The sequence below is a fragment of the Chlorocebus sabaeus genome, chromosome 24, assembly GCF_047675955.1.
Source record: "Chlorocebus sabaeus isolate Y175 chromosome 24, mChlSab1.0.hap1, whole genome shotgun sequence".
In the NCBI taxonomy this organism is placed as follows: Eukaryota; Metazoa; Chordata; class Mammalia; order Primates; family Cercopithecidae; genus Chlorocebus; species Chlorocebus sabaeus.
This window is the reverse complement of record NC_132927.1, coordinates 31,455,073-31,475,914: the sequence shown is the minus strand read 5'-3', so window position 1 is coordinate 31,475,914 and position 20,842 is coordinate 31,455,073. Positions and strand designations below refer to the sequence as shown.

Genomic DNA, 20,842 nt, shown 5'->3' with positions numbered 1-20,842 from the left:
ACCTCGTGTAGGTCTTACAAAGCAGATGCTTTTCTGCCACCCCCAATCCCGCTTCGGCGTTCCGGTCCCATCCCAGCCGTCACGGTCTACGCCTCCGCCGGTTCCCTGGGCGCCGCCACCACTTCCGTGTTCAGCTCCCTCCCTTCCTCCCTCACTTGCCCGGGCAACCGGTTAATTTCCACGCGGAGGGCGCCGCCGCTGACGCCACCACCCCGCGACCTCTGTCGGGACCCGCGCCGGGCGTGGGCGGGTCGACGCAGGCGCAGTGTGGTGAGCGAGCCGAAGCGCGGGAAGCTGCTCTTGCGGAGCCTCAGTCGCGGAGGCTTGGTCACCCGGGTGAGTCCCCACTCTGGCTGCCCGCGCCCACCAAGGAGCTGCGTGTTCCCTCTCCTGCTTGTTGTCTGACAGACCCTGCGCCTTATCCTGCTGCTGTCACTCGGGTGGGGGAAACCGGGCTGCGGAGAACGTGCTCTGGAGGAGACTAACCTCTCTTCCTATCCCCAGCCTCGCTGCTTTTCTCTCATTTGTAATAATAAGACTGGCTTTTATAAAACATTTTCAGGTAGATAAAGGAAAAGATGCCGGCCACACGGAAGCCAATGAGATATGGACATACAGAGGGACACACGGAGGTCTGTTTTGATGATTCTGGGAGGTAAGGTTCTTTGAGAAACAACGTTTCAGGTGCAAATGTTAAAACATTTATCCTTAAACACTATATATGCCGTCAGCTGAAAATGACTCTTGCAGATAGAGAGGAATAATGTTGAAATCTAAAATGGCACACATATTTCTTTAGATTTATTGTTTGATTCGGGCCGTCATGGTAGTTTATCAACAAAGTTATAATCGTACTTACGGAGGAGTTGGAAAGATGGAGCTTCTCCCCATATATTTTCCCCTTCTCTGCGTCTTACATTATTAATTTTGTCAGATCACTAGATACTACCTACTTGTCAACTTCGGTGGCCTGTTCTGTTTGGAATGGTATCCTTCCATGGCTCTAGTGATGCTATTTCCTTTTTTGCTTTTTTTTTTTTTTTTTTTTTTTAACTTTTTGACGGCTTAAAAAAATTTTACTCTGTTTGATTCCTAAACGTTAATATTTTCCTAGGGTTATTCTGGTCCCTTTTATCTTTCCAAGTCCCATTCTTATGCACTACTACTGCTCGATTGGACGACTTCCAGTGTCACTCCTATGTTGATTGATTCGTTGAAAAAATATTTGAGTGTCTCTTTTCCTGGGGACCAGCGATAGAATAGAGCGAACCAGACAGTCTTTTCCTCTGTTGAGCTTAAGGTCGTTTTGGATTGACAGGCATTGAGCACAAATTAATCACAAAAATAAATGTGTATTTAGAAATAGTAAGTAATATGTGCAGTCATAAACGTGTATGAGGAAAGCTCATCTAGTTAAAGGAGTCAGGGAAGGCTTCTTTGAGGAGATGTTTCTTGAGACGCCCTCTGAAGACAGAGCAGGCATTAAGCAGTACAAAGAGATGAGTGGTGGTGGCGGTGGGGTGGTGGTGTTGGCATAGTAAGCAGAGGCAATACTGTGTGTAAAGGCCCAACGGGGCCGGGGATCATGGTATGCTCAAAGACCTAAAAGAAAACTAGCCTTGCTAAAATGTGGAGAGTGATGCAGAGTTTGATGAGAGATTAATCTGTGAAGTTAGGCAATGGATGTCCTATCCAAGACCTTCTGGACTTTATTAAGGAATCTTGTTTTATCCTAAAAGCACTGAGAAGGTATTAAAGGCTTGAAGCAGAGAGATGTGATCAGATTTGTTTTTGAGAAAATGCATGGAGGATGAATTGGAAAAGGAGCACTCATGGATGCAGAAAGACTGTTAGAAGATACCTGTATTAGTTTGGGTAAGTGTGATAGAAGCTTGGATTAGAGTAAACATGGGCATTAGAAAAGAGGATACATTCAGGAAATATTCAAAAAGATAAAGTCAACAGGATGGATCAGATACTAAGGATGGAGAAAGAGGCAACAGGGATAACGTCTACATTTCTGGATGTTACAGTTGAGAAAGTGATGCTTCCACTTGCAAATAATAGGGACACTTGAAGAAGGGCATATTTCACAGGTAGAGGTGTGGGTGGAGATTGAGTTTGCATTTGGGTATGATTGTAGGATTTCTTAGAGATACTCAACTAGAGGGATAAAGTAGACAGTTGGATAAATGGTCTCAAGCTCAGAGAAAAATGTGAGCTAGAGGTAGAAATATACAACTGACTTAAACAACGTGAATTTGAACTGTGTATGTCTACTTATACACGGATTTTTTTCAATACACAAGTATGTCATGAGTGCATAAAATATATGTAGATACTAGTGTATTTTATCATTTACTACCATAAAATATGCACAAATCTATTATAAAAAGTTAAAATGTACTAAAACTTAAACATTTCCAGACCATCCACAGTCAAGAGAAATGTAAACAAACATAAAGATGCAGTGTTAAATCATAACTACATAAAATTAACAGTAGTATATACCGTATTACTGTAATAATTTCATAGCCACCTCCTGTTGCTATTTCGGTAAGCTCAAGTGTTGTATCTGCTTAAAACACTGTATGATGTTGTATCTGCTTAAAACACTATATGATGCTCATGACCAGTTTATCTCTCCAGCAGCTTGCCTATCCCAGTAAAAAGATATCTCTGGTGGTTCTCACATATTTTTCATCATGTTTAGTGCAACACCATAACCCTGAATAACACCATGGGAATCATATGAAGTTCCACTAGTGATGCTGGATCCTAAGAAGCAGACAAAAGTCATGACATTAAGAGAGAAAGTTGAATTGCCTGATATGTACTGTAGATTGAGGTCTGCAACTGCGGTTGCTCACTGTTTCAAGATAAATGAATCCAGTGTAAGGACCACTGTGAAAAGGAAATTTGAGACACTGTTACTGCAACTATGCCATCAGGCTTGAAAACCTTGCACTTTTTGTGAAATAACTTCATCTTGTATTGAAAACGCAGCTTTTATGTGGGTATGGGATTGCAATAGAAAGGCATAGCTGTAGACTCTAATGTGGTTCCAGAAAAGGTGAAGTCGTTATCTGACAACTCAAAGCAAAAGGAAGGTGGAGGATCTAAAGCTGGAAAGTTTAATACCAACAGAGGATGGTTTGATAATATCAGAAAGAGATTTGGCTTAGGAAATGTCAAGATGGCCGGGCGTAATGGCTCACGCCTGTAATCCCAACATTTTTGGAGGCCGAGGTGGGTGGATCACCTGAGGTCAGGAGTTTGAGATGAGCATGCCCAACATGGTGAAACCCTGTCTCTACTAAAAATGTAAAAAATTAGCCAGGCACAGTGGCGGGCACCTGTAATTCCAGCTACTCAGGAGGCTGAGGCAGGAGAATCACTTGAACCCGGGAGGTAGAGGTTGCAGTGAGCCAAGATTATGCCATTGCACTCCAGCCTGGGGAACAAGAGCGAAACTCCATCTCCAAAAAAAAAAAAAGAAAAGAAAAGGCAAGATGACAGTAGAGTCAGCTTCTGCTGACCAAGAGACAGCAGCAGACAGATTCCCAGACATCATTAAGAAAATCATTGAGGAGAAAGGACATCTGCCTGAACAGGTTTTTTGTTTGTTTGTTTGTTTTGTTTTTTTGAGATGGAGTCGGGCTCTGTCTCCCTGGCTGGAGTGCAGTGGTGCAATCTTGGCTCACGGCAACCTCCACCTCCTGGGTTCAAGTGATTCTCCTACCTTAGCCTCCCAAGTAGCTGGGATTACAGGCATGCGCCACCACACCCAGCTAATTTTTAGATTTTTAGTAGAGACGGGGCTTTGTCATGTTGGCCAGGCTGTTGAACAGGTTTTTTTTTTTTTTTTTTTTTTTTGAGAGGGAGTCTTGCTCTGTTGCCCAGGCTGGAGTGCAGTGGCGCGATCTCGGCTCACTGCAAGCTCCGCCTCCCGGGTTCACGCCATTCTCCCGCCTCAGCCTCCCAGGTAGCTGGGACTACAGGCGCCCGCCACCATGCCTGGCTGATTTTTTGTGTTTTTAGTAGAGACAGAGTTTCACCGTGTTAGCCAGGATGGTCTCGATCTCCTGACCTCGGGATCCGCCCATCTCGGCCCCCTAAAGTGTTGGGATTACAGGCGTGAGCCACCGCGCCTGGCGTGAACAGGTTTTTAATGTAGATTAAAGTGCCCTATTCGTGGGCCGGGGTGGGGGTGTGGGGGGGTGGGAGGATGAAATGCCACAAAGGACATTTATTAGTAAGGAAGAGAAGTGAGCACCAAGATTTAAGGCAGGAAGGCTAACTCTAATGTTTGGTGCAAATACAATCAGATTTATGATCAGAACTGCCATTATTTATAAAGCTACTAACCCCCAGGCTTTGAAGGGAAAAGATAAACACCAGCTACCAGTCTCTTAATTGTATAACAAGAAGACCTAGACAATGAGAACCTTTTTTTCTGGATTGGTTTCACTGATGCCTTGTGCCTGAAGTCAGAAAGTACCTTGCTAGTAAGGGACTGCCTTTAAAATTCTTTTAATGTTGGACAATGCCCCTGGCCACCCAAAACCCTGTAAGTTCAATACTAAAGGTGTCAAAGTGGTGTACTTGCCCCCAAACACAATGCCTCAAATTCAGCCTCTAGATCAGGAGTTCATACAGACCTTTACAGGCTCATTACATAAGCTAATCTATGAAAAAGATTGCCATTGCTATGGAAGAGAACCCCAGTAGAGAGAACATCATGAAAGTCTAGAAGGATTACACCATTGAAGATGCCATCATTGTTATAGAAAAAGCTCTGAAGGCCATCAAGCCCAAAACAATAAATTCCTGCTGGAAGAAACTGTGTCCAGATGTTGTGCATGACTTAAGATTGACAGCAGAGCCAGTCAAGGAAATCATGAACGAGATTGTGGGTATGGCAAAAAAGATAGGGAGTGAAGTAATTTCAAGATATGGTGCTTGGAGGCATTCAAGAGCTAGCAGACACGACTGGACGCGGTGGCTCACACCTGTAATTCCAACACTTTGGGAAGCCCAGGCAGATGGATCACTTGAGGTCAGGAGTTCGAGACCAACCTGGCCAACATGATGAGACCCGCCCCCATCTCTACCAAAAACATAAAAAAATTGGCTGGGTGTGGTGGCATGCACCTGTAATCCCACATGCCACCTTCTCTTGGGAGGTGGAGGTTACAGTGAGCCGAGATTGTGCCGCTGCACAATTCCAGGCTGGCCGACAAAGCAAAACTCTGTCTCCCAAAAAAAAAAAAAAAAAAAAAAAAAAATGGCTAATAGACACTAAACCCAAGAGTTAGCAGAATACAATTTGATAGAAATGAGTGCTTCCAAACTAGTGCCAAGTGATAAGGAAGAAGATGTAGAAGAAGCAGTGCCGGAAAACAAACTGACTTTAGGCAATCTGGCAGAAGGGTTCTGATTATTCAAGACTACTTTTGACTTATTTTACAACATAGACCCTTCTATGATATGAGCACTGAAACTGAAGGAAATGGAAGAAAGATTGGTACTGTATGGAAACATTTTTAGAGAAATTAAAAAGGAAAAGAGTCAGACGGAAATTATGATGTGTTTTTATAAAGTCACACCAAGTATGCCTGCCTCTCCTGCCTCCTCCTCTACTTCCTCCCCACTTCCACCTCTGAGACAGCAAGACCAACTCCTCTTCCTGTTCCCCATCGGCCTTCTCAATGTGAAGATGATAAGGATGAAGACCTTTATGATGATCTACTTCCGCTTAGTGAATAGTAAATATATTTTCTCCTCTTTATGATTTTCCTGATATATTTTTTCTCTATATTACTATATTGTACAGATATAGTATATAATACATACACAAAGTATGTGTTAATTGACTGTTTATGTTATCAGTAAGGCTTCTAATCAACAGCAGGCTATTAGTAAAGTTTTGGGAGAATCAAAGCTTATATGTGGATTTTTGACTGTTGCGGGGTCAGAACCGATAACGCCCATGTTGTTCAAGGGTTACCCTTTACACCTTTAGCTGATAATTTCCAGAGTTCAGGATTGAGGTCCAGGCTAATAATATAAATGTGGGAAATGTCCTTATATACATAGTATTTATTACTGTGAACTTGGACGAAATCACTTAGGGAAGGAGTAAATATAGGTAAGAAAAGACGTTCAAGGGTACTCCAAAATATTTAGAGATCAAGTTAAAGAGGATCCAGCTAAGGAGACTAAGAAAGAGTAGCTAGAAAAGTAGAGGACTGAAATACAAGAAGGATGTTTAGAAGCCAAATGAAGTGTTTGAGGAACAGGAAATAATAAACTCTGTCAGATGCTCCTGGTGGGTCATGTTGAAGACTGAGAATTCACCATTAGATTTAGCAATGTGGAGGCCATTGGCAAGTTTTATAAAGCGGTAGGAATGAAAACCTTGAAGTGGATTCAAGATAATAGAAGGTAAGGAATTTGAATTAGTGAGGTTGATACTATGTGGTTTTGATTTTGTCTCTAGTAGCAGAGGGGTATAGAAAGAAATCAGTCACTACTTAAGAGGGCTGAAGAGGAAACACTGACTCCAGAAGAATGACCAGAAAGAAAGCTGAGTAGATAGAGATTTTGCTGGTGCCTCACCATGAACCTCATGAGACTCAATGAAGGAGTCAAGGAGAGATGGTCAGATTAGGGAAGGAATGTTGCTCTCTGAGGATAGAGTCGAGGTAGTAAGAAATGCATTGGTAATCATTGACTCCTTGAGGTTATGTCATACAGTGGATGAAGTCTTGATATAATTAATCTTCATGCCCAGACACTGATAGTGGATTTCTTTTTTTGAGACGGAGTCTAGCTCTGTCACCCAGGCTGGAGTGTCTGGCACTCCAGATCGTGCAATGGCACGACCTCTGCTCACTGTAACCTACACCTCCTGGGTTCAAGCGATTCTTCTGGCTCAGCCTCCCAAGTAGCTGGGATCACAGATGCCCTCCACAACAGCTGGCTAATTTCTGTATTTTTAGTAGAGATGAGGTTTTGCCATGTTGGCCAGGCTAGTCTTGAATTCCTGACCTCAATTCATCTGCCGGCCTTGGCCTCCCAAAGTGCTGGAGTTACAGGCATGAACCACCACACCCAGCCTTACTGTTTATTATTTTAAAGTAAATCCCATACATCTTATAACTAAAATCTGGTTTCTTGGGGGTTGAACCTGGTAGAACAAAGCTTTAGCAAGAGTCATGAATCAAAAAAGAGAAGGCACAAATAAAATAATATTAGAGATAAAAAAGGTACAATAAAGGCTTCAAAATATGTGAATACATTGACACCCTTATGCTAATAGTTTTGAAAATTAGAAACAAAGGTACAATTTTCTAGGAATATGTAAATTAACAACTTACCCAGTTTATGCAAGAAAAATTAAAAATATTTATTTACATTGATTATCCAAACATTAAACATATGATCTCAATGTTAATATATGTAGGATAATCATTTCTGGTACATATTTATGTGCTTTAATCAGTTTTTTAGCCTGTCCCATGGTATTACTGATATCTTTCTGAAAAAATATTTTTAATACAGTGTTATTTTAATTTTTCTCATAAAATTAGCTCTCGCCTTATTTAGAGTTGAATTTTATGCCTTATAAATTTGAAGTTAGATCTTCAATTCTTTTTTTTTTTTTTTTTTGAGTCAGAGTTTTACTCTTGTTGCCCAGGCTGGAGTACAGTGGCACCATTTCAGCCCACTGCAACCTCTGCCTCCGGGTTCAAGCAGTTCTCCTGCCTCAGCCTCCCAAGTAGCTCGGATTACAGGCATGCGCCACCATACCCGGCTAATTTTGTATTTTTAGTAGAAATGGGGTTTCTCCATGTTGGTCAGGCTGGTCTCAAACTCCGACCTCAGGTGATCCGCCCACCTCAGCCTCCCAAAGTGCTGGGATTACAGGCATGAGCCACCATGCCTGGCCTAGACTATAACATTTTTTAAAGAGGAAAAATGTTAGGTTCTAAGGTACTTGGCAGGCTTAGAGCAAATTCTACTAGCTGGGAGAGTCATAATTTTTAAGAATTTGTTTTAATTGAAATGAGTAAATACTTCAGCTTCAGTATTTTTATAGGTTCTATCTTTTTATCTCCATTCATGGTACCCTTCTTCAATAATAGGGTCTTCCCTATTTTTAAGGACAAAATTCATCAAGTTGTCTATAATTCTTTTGGATGTTTCACAGATTTTAAGCCTATTCTTTTATTTGATTCTGGCACAGCACGTAAATTTATACAATTAAAAATAGGAGTTCTATCAAAAGATTCTTCCCACAAGTCAAGATATTTCAAAGTACAGTTACAGAATTTTAAAATGAAATCATTCACCATTCCAGCTTTTCATGTGCAATTTGTTCAATTCTTATTTGCTTTTGTAGGGATAAATTTCAGTGTCTTCCTGTGCATAAGTTTTGTTTTCATGAATTGCATTTCACTAAAAGCTTCAAAAGCTTAAGTTGAATGCTTTGATTAAAGATGTCTGTTTTCAACTAAATGCAACTAAGATTTAGAGGACTTGTTTCTGATAATAATAATGCTATTATTACAGTAGGACCTTTAGGTTGTTTTACAGGGTCACTCTTCTTTTTTTTTTTTTTTTTTGAGACGGAGTCTCGCTCTGTCGCCCAGGCTGGAGTGCAGTGGCCGGATCTCAGCTCACTGCAAGCTCCGCCTCCCGGGTTTACGCCATTCTCCTGCCTCAGCCTCCCGAGTAGCTGAGACTACAGGCGTCCGCTACCTCGCCCAGCTAGTTTTTTGTATTTTTCAGTAGAGACGGGGTTCACCGTGTAGGCCAGGATGGTCTCGATCTCCTGACCTCGTGATCCGCCCGTCTCGGCCTCCCAAAGTGCTGGGATTACAGGCTTGAGCCACCGCGCCCGGCCGGTCACTCTTCAAAGGCTTACAGATTTTAAAACCTAATCATTCCAAGCAGAGGGAGAAAGTATGTCCTGCAATGCTAGTATTTTTAGTGTATTTAATTAACATTGGTTTGTGCGCTGCTGAGGTGGGAGGATTGCTTGAGGCCAGGAGGTCTAGTAGTTTTTGTGTATTTAATATTGATTTGTGTGCAGCTGAGGTGGGAGGATTGCTGGAGCCCAGGAGGTCAAGGCTGCAGTGAGCTGTGGTAGGGCCACTGCACTCCAACCTGAGCAACAAAATCAGAAACAAAACATGTTTTTTTCAAAAATTCTGTTGTTCTGCAATTCTAGACATAAATAAAATCTGAACATTTGACAAGTATGGCTTCTTTTTTGTTGGTATGTTATCTTGCAGCTAATTTGGACAGAATCATGGATTGTAATTCCAAATTCAAGTACTTTTGTGTTTCACAGGTTTCCTAATATAGTAAGAACGTTGATTTTTCTGACTGGGTGCAGTGGCTTACGTCTGTAATTCCGCACTTCAGAAGGCTGAGGTAGGCGTATCACTTGAGGTCAGGAGTTCAAGACCAGCCTGGCCAGAGACCAGAGATGGTGAAACCCCATCTCTAGTGAAAATACAAAAATTAGCCAGGTGTGGGTGGCACGTGCCTGTAATACCAGCTACTTGGGAGGCTGAGGCAGGAGAATCTCTTGAACCTGGGAAGTGGAGGTTGCAGTGACCCAAGATGGTGCCACTGCACTCCAGCCTAGGCAACAGAGCAAGACCCTGTTTCAAAAAGGAAAAAAAAAGAATATTGATTTTTCCTACAGCATTGTAGAAAACAATAAAATTAGTATGTAGTTATTTGATACAATAAAGGATAAAACCATTTAGAAGAAAGTTTAGACTACTGTGAAAGCACTTCTTTCACAGGACTGCTTAATTCTATTTCCTGCCAAAGTTTGTGTTTGTATTACTGTAAAAATTAAGAATTTTATCACTGGTGTTAAACTTTTCAAATAAATTTAGATAGAATCCCCAATGATGTCAGATATTTCACTTTCAGCAGAATGAACTTCCAGAAGATTTACTTTGTTTCCATGAACTGAAGAGTAAACTAAACTATTATTGGAATTAATATGGGTGATTTTCTATTTAAAACTCCTGATGACATTGATATAATACTTTTATCATTTAACTGTTTGAAAGTTCTTTTGCTGTCCATGGCCATACCGCCCTGAATGCACCTGATCTCATCCGAAAGTTCTTTTGATAATGGAGACAACCCATTAACAGTCACTTCGCTTTTTTTTTTTTTTTTCTTTTTTTTGAGACGGAGCCTCGCTCTGTTGCCCAGGCTGGAGTGCAGTGGCGCCTTCTCGGCTCACTGCAAACTCTGCCTCACGGGTTCACACCATTCTCCTGCCTCAGCCTCCCCAGTAGCTGGGACTACAGGTGCCGTCACAACACCCGGCTAATTTTGTAGTTTTAGTAGAGATGGGGTTTCACCGTGTTAGCCAGGACGGTCTTGATTTCCTGACCTGGTGATCCACCCGCCTCAGCCTCCCCACTTCGCTTTTTATGCTAGGACCAGAAAACTTGGAATGAAAAGTGAACAAAATTATTTTAGAACAACTGACATTTCTTTTCATGCTGCACTGTCCAATACAGTAGCTACTAGACACATGCAGCTATGTAGATTTAAATAAATTAAGGTTAACTTCATTAAAAATTCAGTTCCTCTGTCACAGCCACAATTGCTCAGTAACCAGGTATAGACCATTTTCATCACCTCAGAAAGTTGTTTTGGAGAGCACTAAGTTCTTAGGAAGAATCATGCTTCACAAGATATAAACTCACCTTCTGCAGGAGTAGAATCACAGTTTTCAGGCAGCCTTCTTAAGATAACTAGTAACTTGAGGCCGGGCGCGGTGGCTCACGCCTGTAATCCCAGCACTTTGGGAGGCCGAGACGGGCGGATCACGAGGTCAGGAGATCGTGACCATCCTGATTAACACAGTGAAACCCCGTCTCTACTAAAAAATAGAAAAAAATTAGCCGGGCGCGGTGGCGGGCGCCTGTAGTCCCAGCTACTGGGGAGGCTGAGGTAGGAGAATGGCGTGAACCCGGGAGGCGGAGCTTGCAGTGAGTGGAGATCGCGCCACTGCACTCCAGCCTGGGGGACAGAGCGAGACTCCGTCTCAAAAAAAAAAAAAAAAAAGATAACTACTAACTTGAATAGATACTGATTCTTCTTCGGGACTTTTTTCTCTTCTAATTTTCCTGTGGTTGGTGTTATCACTATAGTGTCACTATAGCCCCATGGTAAATGTCAACTAACATTTTATTCAAGTTATATTTTCATTATCAACTTTCCTGAGCAGAAATTTAGTATTTAATCTTTTATTAATAAGTATGTACTTGATATACTTTTTTTTTTTTTTTTGAAACGGAGTCTTGCTCTGTGCCCCAGGCTGGAGTGCAGTGGCGCGATCTCGGCTCACTGCAAGCTCCCCCCCCCCCCGGGTTCACGCCATTCTCCTGCCTCAGCCTCCGGAGTAGCTGGGACTACAGGCGCCGCCACCTCGCCCGGCTAATTTTCTTGTATTTTTAGTAGAGACGGGGTTTCACCGTGTTAGCCAGGATGGTCTCGATCTCCTGACCTCGTGATCCGCCCGTCTCGGCCTCCCAAAGTGCTGGGATTACAGACTTGAGCCACCGCGCCCGGCCGATATACTTTTTTAGCTCATTGCCACTGAAAGGGTTGTGTTGGTTTTTATTTTTTTCCCCAAATTTAAAAAGCGTAGCAATCAATAAAATTAATATGTAGTTATTTGATACAATAAAGGACAAAACCATTTAGAAAAACATTCAGACTACTCTAAAAGCTCTTTAGAAGACTGTTTAACTCTATTTTCTGCCTTTATTTCTTATTAATTTCACTATATTTCACTATAATTTTCCATTGGTCCCACCAACTGGCACCTGTAACTTTGTACATCTCCTCCAGTGCACCTGCTGATACACCAAGAAGCCCATCGGGGCTGGGTGTGGTGGCTCATGCCTATAATCCCAGCACTTTGAGAGGCCGAGGTGGGTGGATCACCTGAGGTCAGGAGTTTGAGACCAGCCTGGCCAACATGGTGAAACCCCGTCTCTACTAAAAACACAAAGATTAGCTGGGTGTGGTCCCACACGCCTGCAGTCCCAGCTACTTGGGAGGCTGAGGCAGGAGAATCACTTGAATCCAGGAGGTGGAGGTTACAGTGAGCTTTGATAGCACCGCTGCACTTCAGCCTGGGAGACAGAGTAAGACTCTGTCTCAAAAAAAAAAAAAAAAGTCCATTGGAACAGAAACATGAAATACTTCTCTCATTACCATTGGGACTAAAAGAAGTAGCTATCCCTAGGGTCTTATGTCTGAATTCATTCCGTTTTTTACTGACATATTGTCCCTGAAAGGATTTGTTAGTTACATTGCATCAGGAAAGTGTAGGGAAAGGGGAGATAGTTTATCACTAGTCATTTTACAGATTTAACCATGTGTTATGTGTGTTGTATTACTAAATGAGACCATGGCAGAAGCTGGAAGTACAAAGAAGAGGTCTACCAAACCCACCCTAGCCTTTTTTTTTTTTTTTTTCCGAGACAGTGTTGCGCTCTGTTTCCCAGGCTACAGTAGTGCGATCTCGGCTCACTGCATCCTGTGCCTCCTGAGTTCAAACAGTTCTCATGCTGCAGCCTCCGGAGTAGCTGGCATTACAGGTGTGCACACCACCATGCCTGACTGATGTATTTTTAGTAGAGTTGGGGTTTCGCCATGTTGGTCAGGCTCCACCCTAGCCAGTTTTGATGCAACTAGTACTAATATTGAGAGGTGACAGTGTGCTAGCAGCCCTCACTCTCCGTGCCTTCTCGGCCTCAGTGTCCACTGTGGTGGTGCTTGAGGAGCCCTTCAGCCCGCCACGGCACTGTGGGAACCCCTCCCTGGGCTGGCCGAGGCTGGAGCCGCCTCCTGCTTGCTTGTGGGGAGGTGTGGAGGGAGAGGCGTGGGCGGGAACCGGGGCTGTGCACTGTGCTCAGGGGCCAGTGCGAGTTCTGGCGGGCACGGCCCCGGCCTGGGTCTCACACACTGAGTGGCCGGCCGGGGCCGCCGGCCGAGGGCAGTGAGGGGCTTAGCACCCGGGCCAGCAGTTGCGGAGGTTGCGCGGGGTCCCCCAGCACTGCCGGCCTGCATGCAGCACGCTAGAATTGTCTCCGGGCCTCAGCCGCCTTCCCGTGGGACAGGGCTCGGGACCTGCAGCCCGCCATGTCCGAGCCCCCCATCCATGGAGGGCTCCAGCTCGGCCCGACTCTCCCCGACGGGTGCCGCCCCCTGCTGCTTGGCGCCCGGTCCCATCCACCGCCCAAGGGCTGAGGAATGCAGGCGCGGCTTGGGACTGGCGGGTAGCTCCGCTTGCAGCCCCAGTGCAGGATCCACTAGGAGAAGCTAGCTGGGCTCCTGAGTCTAGTGGGGACTTGGAGAACCCTTGTGTCTAGCTCAGGGTTTGTAAATACACCAATCAGCACTCTGTCTAGCTCAAGGTTTGTAAATACACCAATTGGTACTCTGTATCTAGCTAACTTAGCAGGGACTTGGAGAACTTTTCCGTCTAGCACTCTGTGTCTAGCTCAAGGATTGTAAACGCTCCAGTCAGCACTCTGTGTCTAGCTCAGGGTTTGTAAATACACCAATTGGTACTCTGTATATAGCTAACCTAGTGGGGACTTGGAGAACTTTTCCTTTTAGCACTTTGTCTGGCTCGAGGATTGTAAATGCACCAATCAGCACTCTGTCAAAACAGACCAATCAGCTCTCTGTAAAATAGACCAATCAGCAGGATGGGGGTGGGGTCAGATAAGGGAAGAAACGCAGGTTGCTGGAGCCAGCAGTGGCAACCTGCTCGGGTTCCCTTCCACATTGTGGAAGATTTGTTGTTTCACTCTTTGCAATAGCTGTTGCTGCTCACTCTTTGGATCCATGCCGCTTTTAAGAGCTGTAACACTCACCGTGAAGATCTGCAGTTTCACCTCTGATAGCGAGATCACGAACCCACCAGAAGGAAGAAGCTCCAGACATGTCTGAAGGAACAAACTCCGGACACACCATCTTTAAAAACTAACACCGTGAGGGTCTGCGATTTCATTCTTGAAGTCAGCGAGACCAAGAACCAACTAATTCCGGACGCAATATGTTTTAAAGTGAAAATTCCTGGACAAATGCCAGGCCGATTGGATAGATAAACCAGGAGCATCCCAGGCAAAATGAGACTTGTGGTCCTCCTATCTACTCCCTATAGAAGGCAGCCTAACCACCTTACTCTGGCATTAAGGTTATTTTAAAAGGTGACCTAGACTTCATTTTCCTTTTCCTTTCCTGGCTTGTGTGCTCCAGGTAAACTCCCCCGTGCTGTATTAACTCTATTTTAGTTCATGTGATTTTCTCTGGAACTGCCCTTGTCACCAGTCTTAGCATATCTAGTCCTACTTGTTCTTTGACTTCCCAGTGTAAATACCATCTTTCTTATGAACCTTTTTGATTTTCCCAGGTGAGAATTAATCTTTTTCTTTGGAACATCCACAACTCTTTGTATAGTTTTTTTTGCTATTTATTATATGTTATTTTTCTATTTTATTACATAAGTTATATTTTGTTTTTACTTGCTTTTTTGTATATATATAGATAGGGCACATACTAAATGAGTAAAAGCATTTGGAAGATGAGAAGTTTAAAATAAGATAGATACAGATGGCTATTTGAAACATATTTGGATAGTTGAGCTCACACATCTATTCATTTATTAATTCAACAAATATTTATTAAGGTTTGTGTCAGAGACTGTTTGGTGCTGGGGATACAATGGTGGGCAAAGAAGATACGGTCCCTATTGTTGCAGAGATTATATGCCCATCTATCTTACATTCTTACAAATAAATGATTTTATGCTGGCCAAGCATGGTGACTCATGTCGGTAATCCCTTGACTTCGAGAGGTCAAGGCAGGCAGATCCCTTGAGCCCAGGAGCTCGAGACCAGCCTGGGCAATGTAGGGAGACTCTGTCCCTACAAAAAATAAACAAATTAACCAGCATGGGAGCATGCGCCTGTAGTCCCAGCTACTTGGGGAGCTCAGGTGGGTTGATTGCTTGAGCCTGGGAGGCGGAGGGTGTAGAGAGCTGTAATCGTGCTACTTCCTAGGCAACAGAATGAGACTCTGCCTCAAAATTTTATAATTTTATGCCAAAGAATAACCAGAGTATTAAACTCATTTTATTTTATAGAAGAAAATTAGCACTTTATTTTTAAGGTTTATGTGTATAAAATGAGAAAAAATACTGGCTAATGTCTTCATTTTATGAAAAAGTGGTAAATATAGAGGTAGCATTGCAAAAAACTAGTATGTATGAAACCAGGTGACTTTTTTTTTTTTTCCCACTTGAGAGAGAGAGTCTTGCTCTGTTGCCCAGGCTGGAGTACAGTGGTGCCATCATGGTTCACTGCAGCCTTGACCTCCCAGTCTTAAGTGATCTTCCCACTGCAGCCTTCCAAGTAGCTGATACTACAAGTACACGTAACCATGCCTAGCTAATTTTTAAATTTTTTATAGAGACTTTCTGTATTTTCGAGGCTAGTCTCGAACTCCTGGCCTCAAGCAATCCTCCCACCTTGTATTCCCAAAGTGCTAGCGTTATAGGCATGAGATACCATGCCCGATGACTTTAATTTGTGTCTTTTCTTCACAGTTTTATTGTGACTTGTGGAAGTGATGGTGATGTGAGGATTTGGGAAGACTTGGATGATGATGATCCTAAGTTCATTAATGTTGGAGAAAAGGCATATTCATGTGCTTTGAAGGTAGTAAAAACAGTTACATCAATTGATATGAAATGATACTGGCATATGATTTTTATGCTTGAGTGAAAAAAAATTTTTGAATATAGATATACCTTGTTTATCTCATGAAATAATATTTTTAAATGCATGATAATGCCATAACTTGCCCTACCAATTTTTTTTGAAGGATGTGAAAAAATATTTTTGAATATAGATATACCTTTGCTTTTTTTATCTCATGAAATAATATTTTAAAATGCATGATAATGCCATAACTTGCCACACCAATTTTTTTTTTTTTTTTGAAATGGGATCTTGCCATGTTGCTCAGACTGGTCTCAAACTCCTGGGCTCAAGCAGTCCTCCCAGTTGAGCCTCCCAGGTAGCTAGGACTGTAGGTGCATGCCACCATACCTAACCACCCCAAAATTTTAAAGGTAAACTCTGAGTGGTTTATTAGAAGAGATTAATGGACATGAATGGTGAACCAATTAAAATAAATGCAGGAAAATAATACTTTCAAGAACAGTTTAAATGTTCCCTTTTTCCCTTTAAGGGAAAACTCAGTGGTGTTTTTAGCTCACTGCTGTGGTTTGAATGTGTTACCCCAAAAGCATGTGTTGGAAACTTAAACCCCAACATAACAGTGGTGGGAGGTGGGGTCTACTGAGAAGTATTGAGACTATGAGGGCTCTGGCCTCATGATTGGATTGATGCCACTATCTCAGGAGTGGGTTCATCATAAAAGGGTGAGTTTGATCCTCTTGCTCTCCCTCTTGCCCTCTTTTTACTCTTCCAAGATGGGATGATGCAATAAGAAGACCCTTGCCAGATGCCAACTCCTCAATCTTGTAGTGGCCAGCCTTCAGAATCAAGAGACAATAAATTTCTGTTCATTATAAATTACCCAGTCCGTGGTATTCTTATAGCAGTACAGAACAGACTAAAACACCTACTGATTCAGATAACTTAAGGAATTGTTCTAGAAAAGGGAATGTTTCATTAACTTTCCCAATATATATTCATGTATGTTTCTGATGTTTTGTGTAAGGCAAATATGGGAATGAGATGTAGGTTACTTGGAGAATGAAGACTTATTCAGAAGGACTTTGGAAATTAAGTTTCTATAAACCCCTAAGCTTTTTATTCATGATGACTTTTAATTTGAGTGTATTGTGTTTAGGTAGAAAAATCTTTCCACAGAATTCATATTTTTTCCAAACCCAGGCGCATTTAAGGTAGATTAGATGGTGTTTAGATATTCTTTTTAAAATGATCATATACAATTGGAAAATACTTTCCCAGAAGAAAAAACATAAATGACCAACATACATTAAATATAAGCTAAATCTTACTAGTAAGCAAAGAAGTGCAAATTTTAAAATTGGATTTTTTTCCCCCATAAAATTGGCAAGGACGAAAAATATTGCTAATCCCAGTAATAGTGAGGGCTTTGAGAAGTAAATATTATCTCACACAGTGTCTGGATATATAAGTGAGAAACTTTTTTTTTTTAGAGCAAATTGATACCATATATTAAAATTAGAATGCACACAGTCATTTTTGGCTATTTTCAAGTTTATGTGGAAAAGGATATTAGTAAAAGCACAATTCATAGTAATAGCAAACGTTACAAACAATTGAAGGGTCTTTCAATTGAGAAGTTACTTTATAAATTTTGGTAGAGCCATATAATGGAATACTATGCAGCCACTATAAAAATAGGGTATCTCTATTTATTTTCATCTGAAAAGATATTTATAATAAGTTGAAAATAAGTTTACAATAAGTCGAAAAAGAATGAGATTTAGAATAGTTAATATAGTGTAGTCTTATGTTTGTTAAAATAAATAAATACATATATATATACACACATACACACACACACACAAACACACACGAATATAACAAAATTAAGAAGACTTAACTCCAAAATGTTAATGGAGATTACTTGATAAAATAAGGAACTTACCTTCTGCTCAGGATACTTTTTTTTTTTTGAGACGAGTCTCTACTTTGTCACCTAGGCTGAAGTACAGTGGCAGATCTCGGCTCACTGCAAGTTCCGCCTCCCAGGTTCACACCATTTTCCTGCCTCAGCCTCCCGAGTAGCTGGGACTACAGGCGCCAGCCACCATGGCTGGCTAATTTTTTGTATTTTTAGTAGAGACGGGGTTTCACTGTGTTAGCCAGGATGGTCTCAATCCCCTGACCTCGTGATCTGCCTGCCTGGGCCTCAGGATTACAGGCGTGAGCCACCGTGCCCGATCTTTTTTTTTTTTTTGAGACGGAGTTTCATGCTTGTTGCCTAGGCTGGTGTACAATGGTGCGGTGTCAGCTCACTGCAACTGCCACCTCCTGGGGTCGCAGCCTCCCACACAGCTAGGTGCCCACCACCATGCCTGGCTAATTTTTTTGTAATTTTAGTAGAGACGGCGTTTCACCATGTTGGCTAGACTGGTCTCAAACTCCTGACCTCACGCGATCCACCCGCCTCAGCCTCCCAAAGTGCTGGGATTACAGGTGTGAACCACCACACTCAGCTCCAATACTTTCATATTGTCATTTTTTTTCTGATCAGTGAACATATATTAGTTTACTAAGGCTGCTGTAACAAATTGCCACAAATTTGGTGGCTTAAAACAACAGAAAATTATCTCACAGTTCAGAAGGCAGGAAGTCTGAAATTAAGGTGTCGTCATGACTGGCTCTTCCCAAGACTCTGAGGGAGGATATGTTCCATTCCTGTCTTCTGGGTTCTGGTGGTGTGGCAATTCTTAACATTCCTTGCCTTATAGGTATATCACTCCAGTCTCTGGCATGGATTCTGCATTTAGGCTTTACTCTAAAAAGACATGTAATGATTTTGTTGTGGAAACATAGGGCAATGACTATTGTGGCCATGCCTTCTGATGCCTTCTCATTTTGAGACTAGCTCTGTTTTCTCTGAAAAGCTCTCTCAAGTCTCCTTCATTTTTATAACACTTAGGATCCACAGAAGTACTATTTAAATATTTTTCTTACCAGAATAAAAGAAAAATTAGAGGCTATAAGATTGGTTGCTGAAGGTAGAATTAATTTTTCTAAAGCTAGCAAATTTTTCTTGCTAATGCACATTCCAGCAAAGTTGTATATTTAGTGATAATTTTTCTCTTGATATGAACTACATTTTTAAGGTTTTTTTTTTTTTTTTTTTTTTGGCCAGATTTTTATCTATGGAGAGACTCCCAGTCATTTGGATTTGTTTTGCTAATGTTTCTTACCTTAATTTTTCTTTTAGAATGGAAAATTGGTCACTGCAGTTTCTAATAATACTATTCAAGTCCACACATTTCCTGAAGGCGTTCCAGATGGTATATTGACTCGCTTCACTACAAATGCAAACCATGTGGTCTTTAATGGGGATGGTGCTAAAGTTGCTGCTGGATCTAGGTAAGGCTCTTTGACATCAGAAAAGGAAATAATGTTAGAACAAAAGGCCTTGTTTATTTGTTTCAGGGTAATGTTTTCAGGACTGTGACTTAATTTTTTGTTGTTTGTTATTTCCTCATATATTCTTTTATCTAGTAAAGGTTTTTGAGGATAAACTTGGGCTTCTTTTTGAATTGAAATATGCTGCTTTGGCCAGATGTGGTGGCTCACGCCTGTAATCCCAGCACTTTGGGAGGCCAAGGCGGGCAGATCACCTGAGCTCAGGAGGTCAAGACCAGCCTGACCAACGTGGCAAAACCCTGTCTCTACTAATACAAAAAATCAACTGGGTGTGGTGGCGAGTGCCTGTAATCCCAGCTACTCAGGAAGCTGAGACAGGAGAATCACTTGAACCCAGGAGGCAGAGGTTGCAGTGGGCCAAGATGGTGCCACTGCACTCCAGCCTAGGTGACAGAATAAGACACTGTCCCCCCCCAAAAAAAAAGAAAGAAAAGAAAAGAAATGTACTGCTCTGCAGATGGCCTATTTTATAATACCGAAAGCATAGCTTGATGCAAAATTTTAAAAAATTATTTTAGTGCTTGCGTGGTGACTCATGCCTGTAATCCCAGCCCTTTGGGAGGCCAAGGCGGGCAGATCACCTGAGGTCAGGAGTTCAAGACCAGCCTGGCCAACACAGTGAAACCTCTTCTCTATTAAAAAGACAAAAATGAACTGGGCGTGGTAGTGGGCACCTGTAATCCTGGCTACTCGGGAGACTGAGGCAAGAGCATTGCTTGAACCCGGGAGACAGAGGTTGCAGTGAGCTGAGATCACGCCATTGCACTCCAGCCTGGGCGACAAGAGTGAAACTTCATCTCAAAAAAAAAAAAAAATTATTTTAGTTAGAACTTGGACTATATAGTCAGAATATTTTGGAGTTTCTCTTGATGCTTCTTTGTCATAGGAAAACAATATAATTGGTTGAATTGCTGAGGTGAAGTGAAAGGTATAGTACTTTTAAAAATGGTTGTAGCTATAATTAGATTAGCAAATAATAGAAGTTTAAGATGTAACTAAAGAAGCCATTTAGGAAGTGTTTGTATTTTAGCATAATGGGAAATCTTGACTTGTGTTTTCAGCATATTTATAGAGCAAAACTAAAAGGTAAGTCATTAAATTTGGGTGCCAAATTTTATAAGCTGCTATAAAGAAATTACAGCATTTACTCTTGTGATTTTGAAATACTTGGACAGGCTCATGCCTGTAATCCTAGCACTTTGGGAGGCTGAGGTGGGCAGATCACAAGGTAGGGAGTTCAAGACCAGCCTGACCAACATGGTGAAACCCCATCTCTATTTAAAATACAAAAGTTAGCTGGGCGTGGTAATGTGCACCTGTAATCCTAGCTACTTGGGAGGCTGAGGCAGGAGAATCGCTTGAACCCGGGAGGCGGAGGTTGCAATTGAGATCGCACCACTGCACTCCAGCCTGGGTGACAGAGCAAGACTCCATCTCAAAAAAAAAGAAGAAATATTTGGATCATAGCTTTTAGGAGAGGTGTTTTTTGTTTGTTTGTTTGTTTGTTTTTTGAGATGGAGTCTCGCTCTCACTCAGGCTGGAGTGCAGTGGCGTGATCTCGGCTCACTGCAAGCTCCGCCTCCTGG

The 20,842-nt window shown here is 42.1% G+C and overlaps 1 protein-coding gene across 3 annotated transcripts in view; it reads left to right on the top strand.

Annotated features, from left to right (window-relative positions):
• The first annotated feature begins 238 nt into the window (after nt 1-238).
• WDHD1 (WD repeat and HMG-box DNA binding protein 1) overlaps nt 239-20,842 on the top strand; it is an 82,934-nt gene continuing 62,330 nt past the window's right edge. For all 3 annotated transcript variants that reach the window (XM_037984006.2, XM_037984005.2, XM_037984004.2), the window contains exons 1-4: nt 239-336; nt 563-655; nt 15,674-15,785; nt 19,045-19,196. In XM_037984006.2, coding sequence (XP_037839934.2) covers nt 579-655; nt 15,674-15,785; nt 19,045-19,196 — 341 coding nt within the window. In that variant the 5' untranslated portion in view covers nt 239-336; nt 563-578. The remainder of the gene's footprint in view (nt 337-562; nt 656-15,673; nt 15,786-19,044; nt 19,197-20,842) is intronic.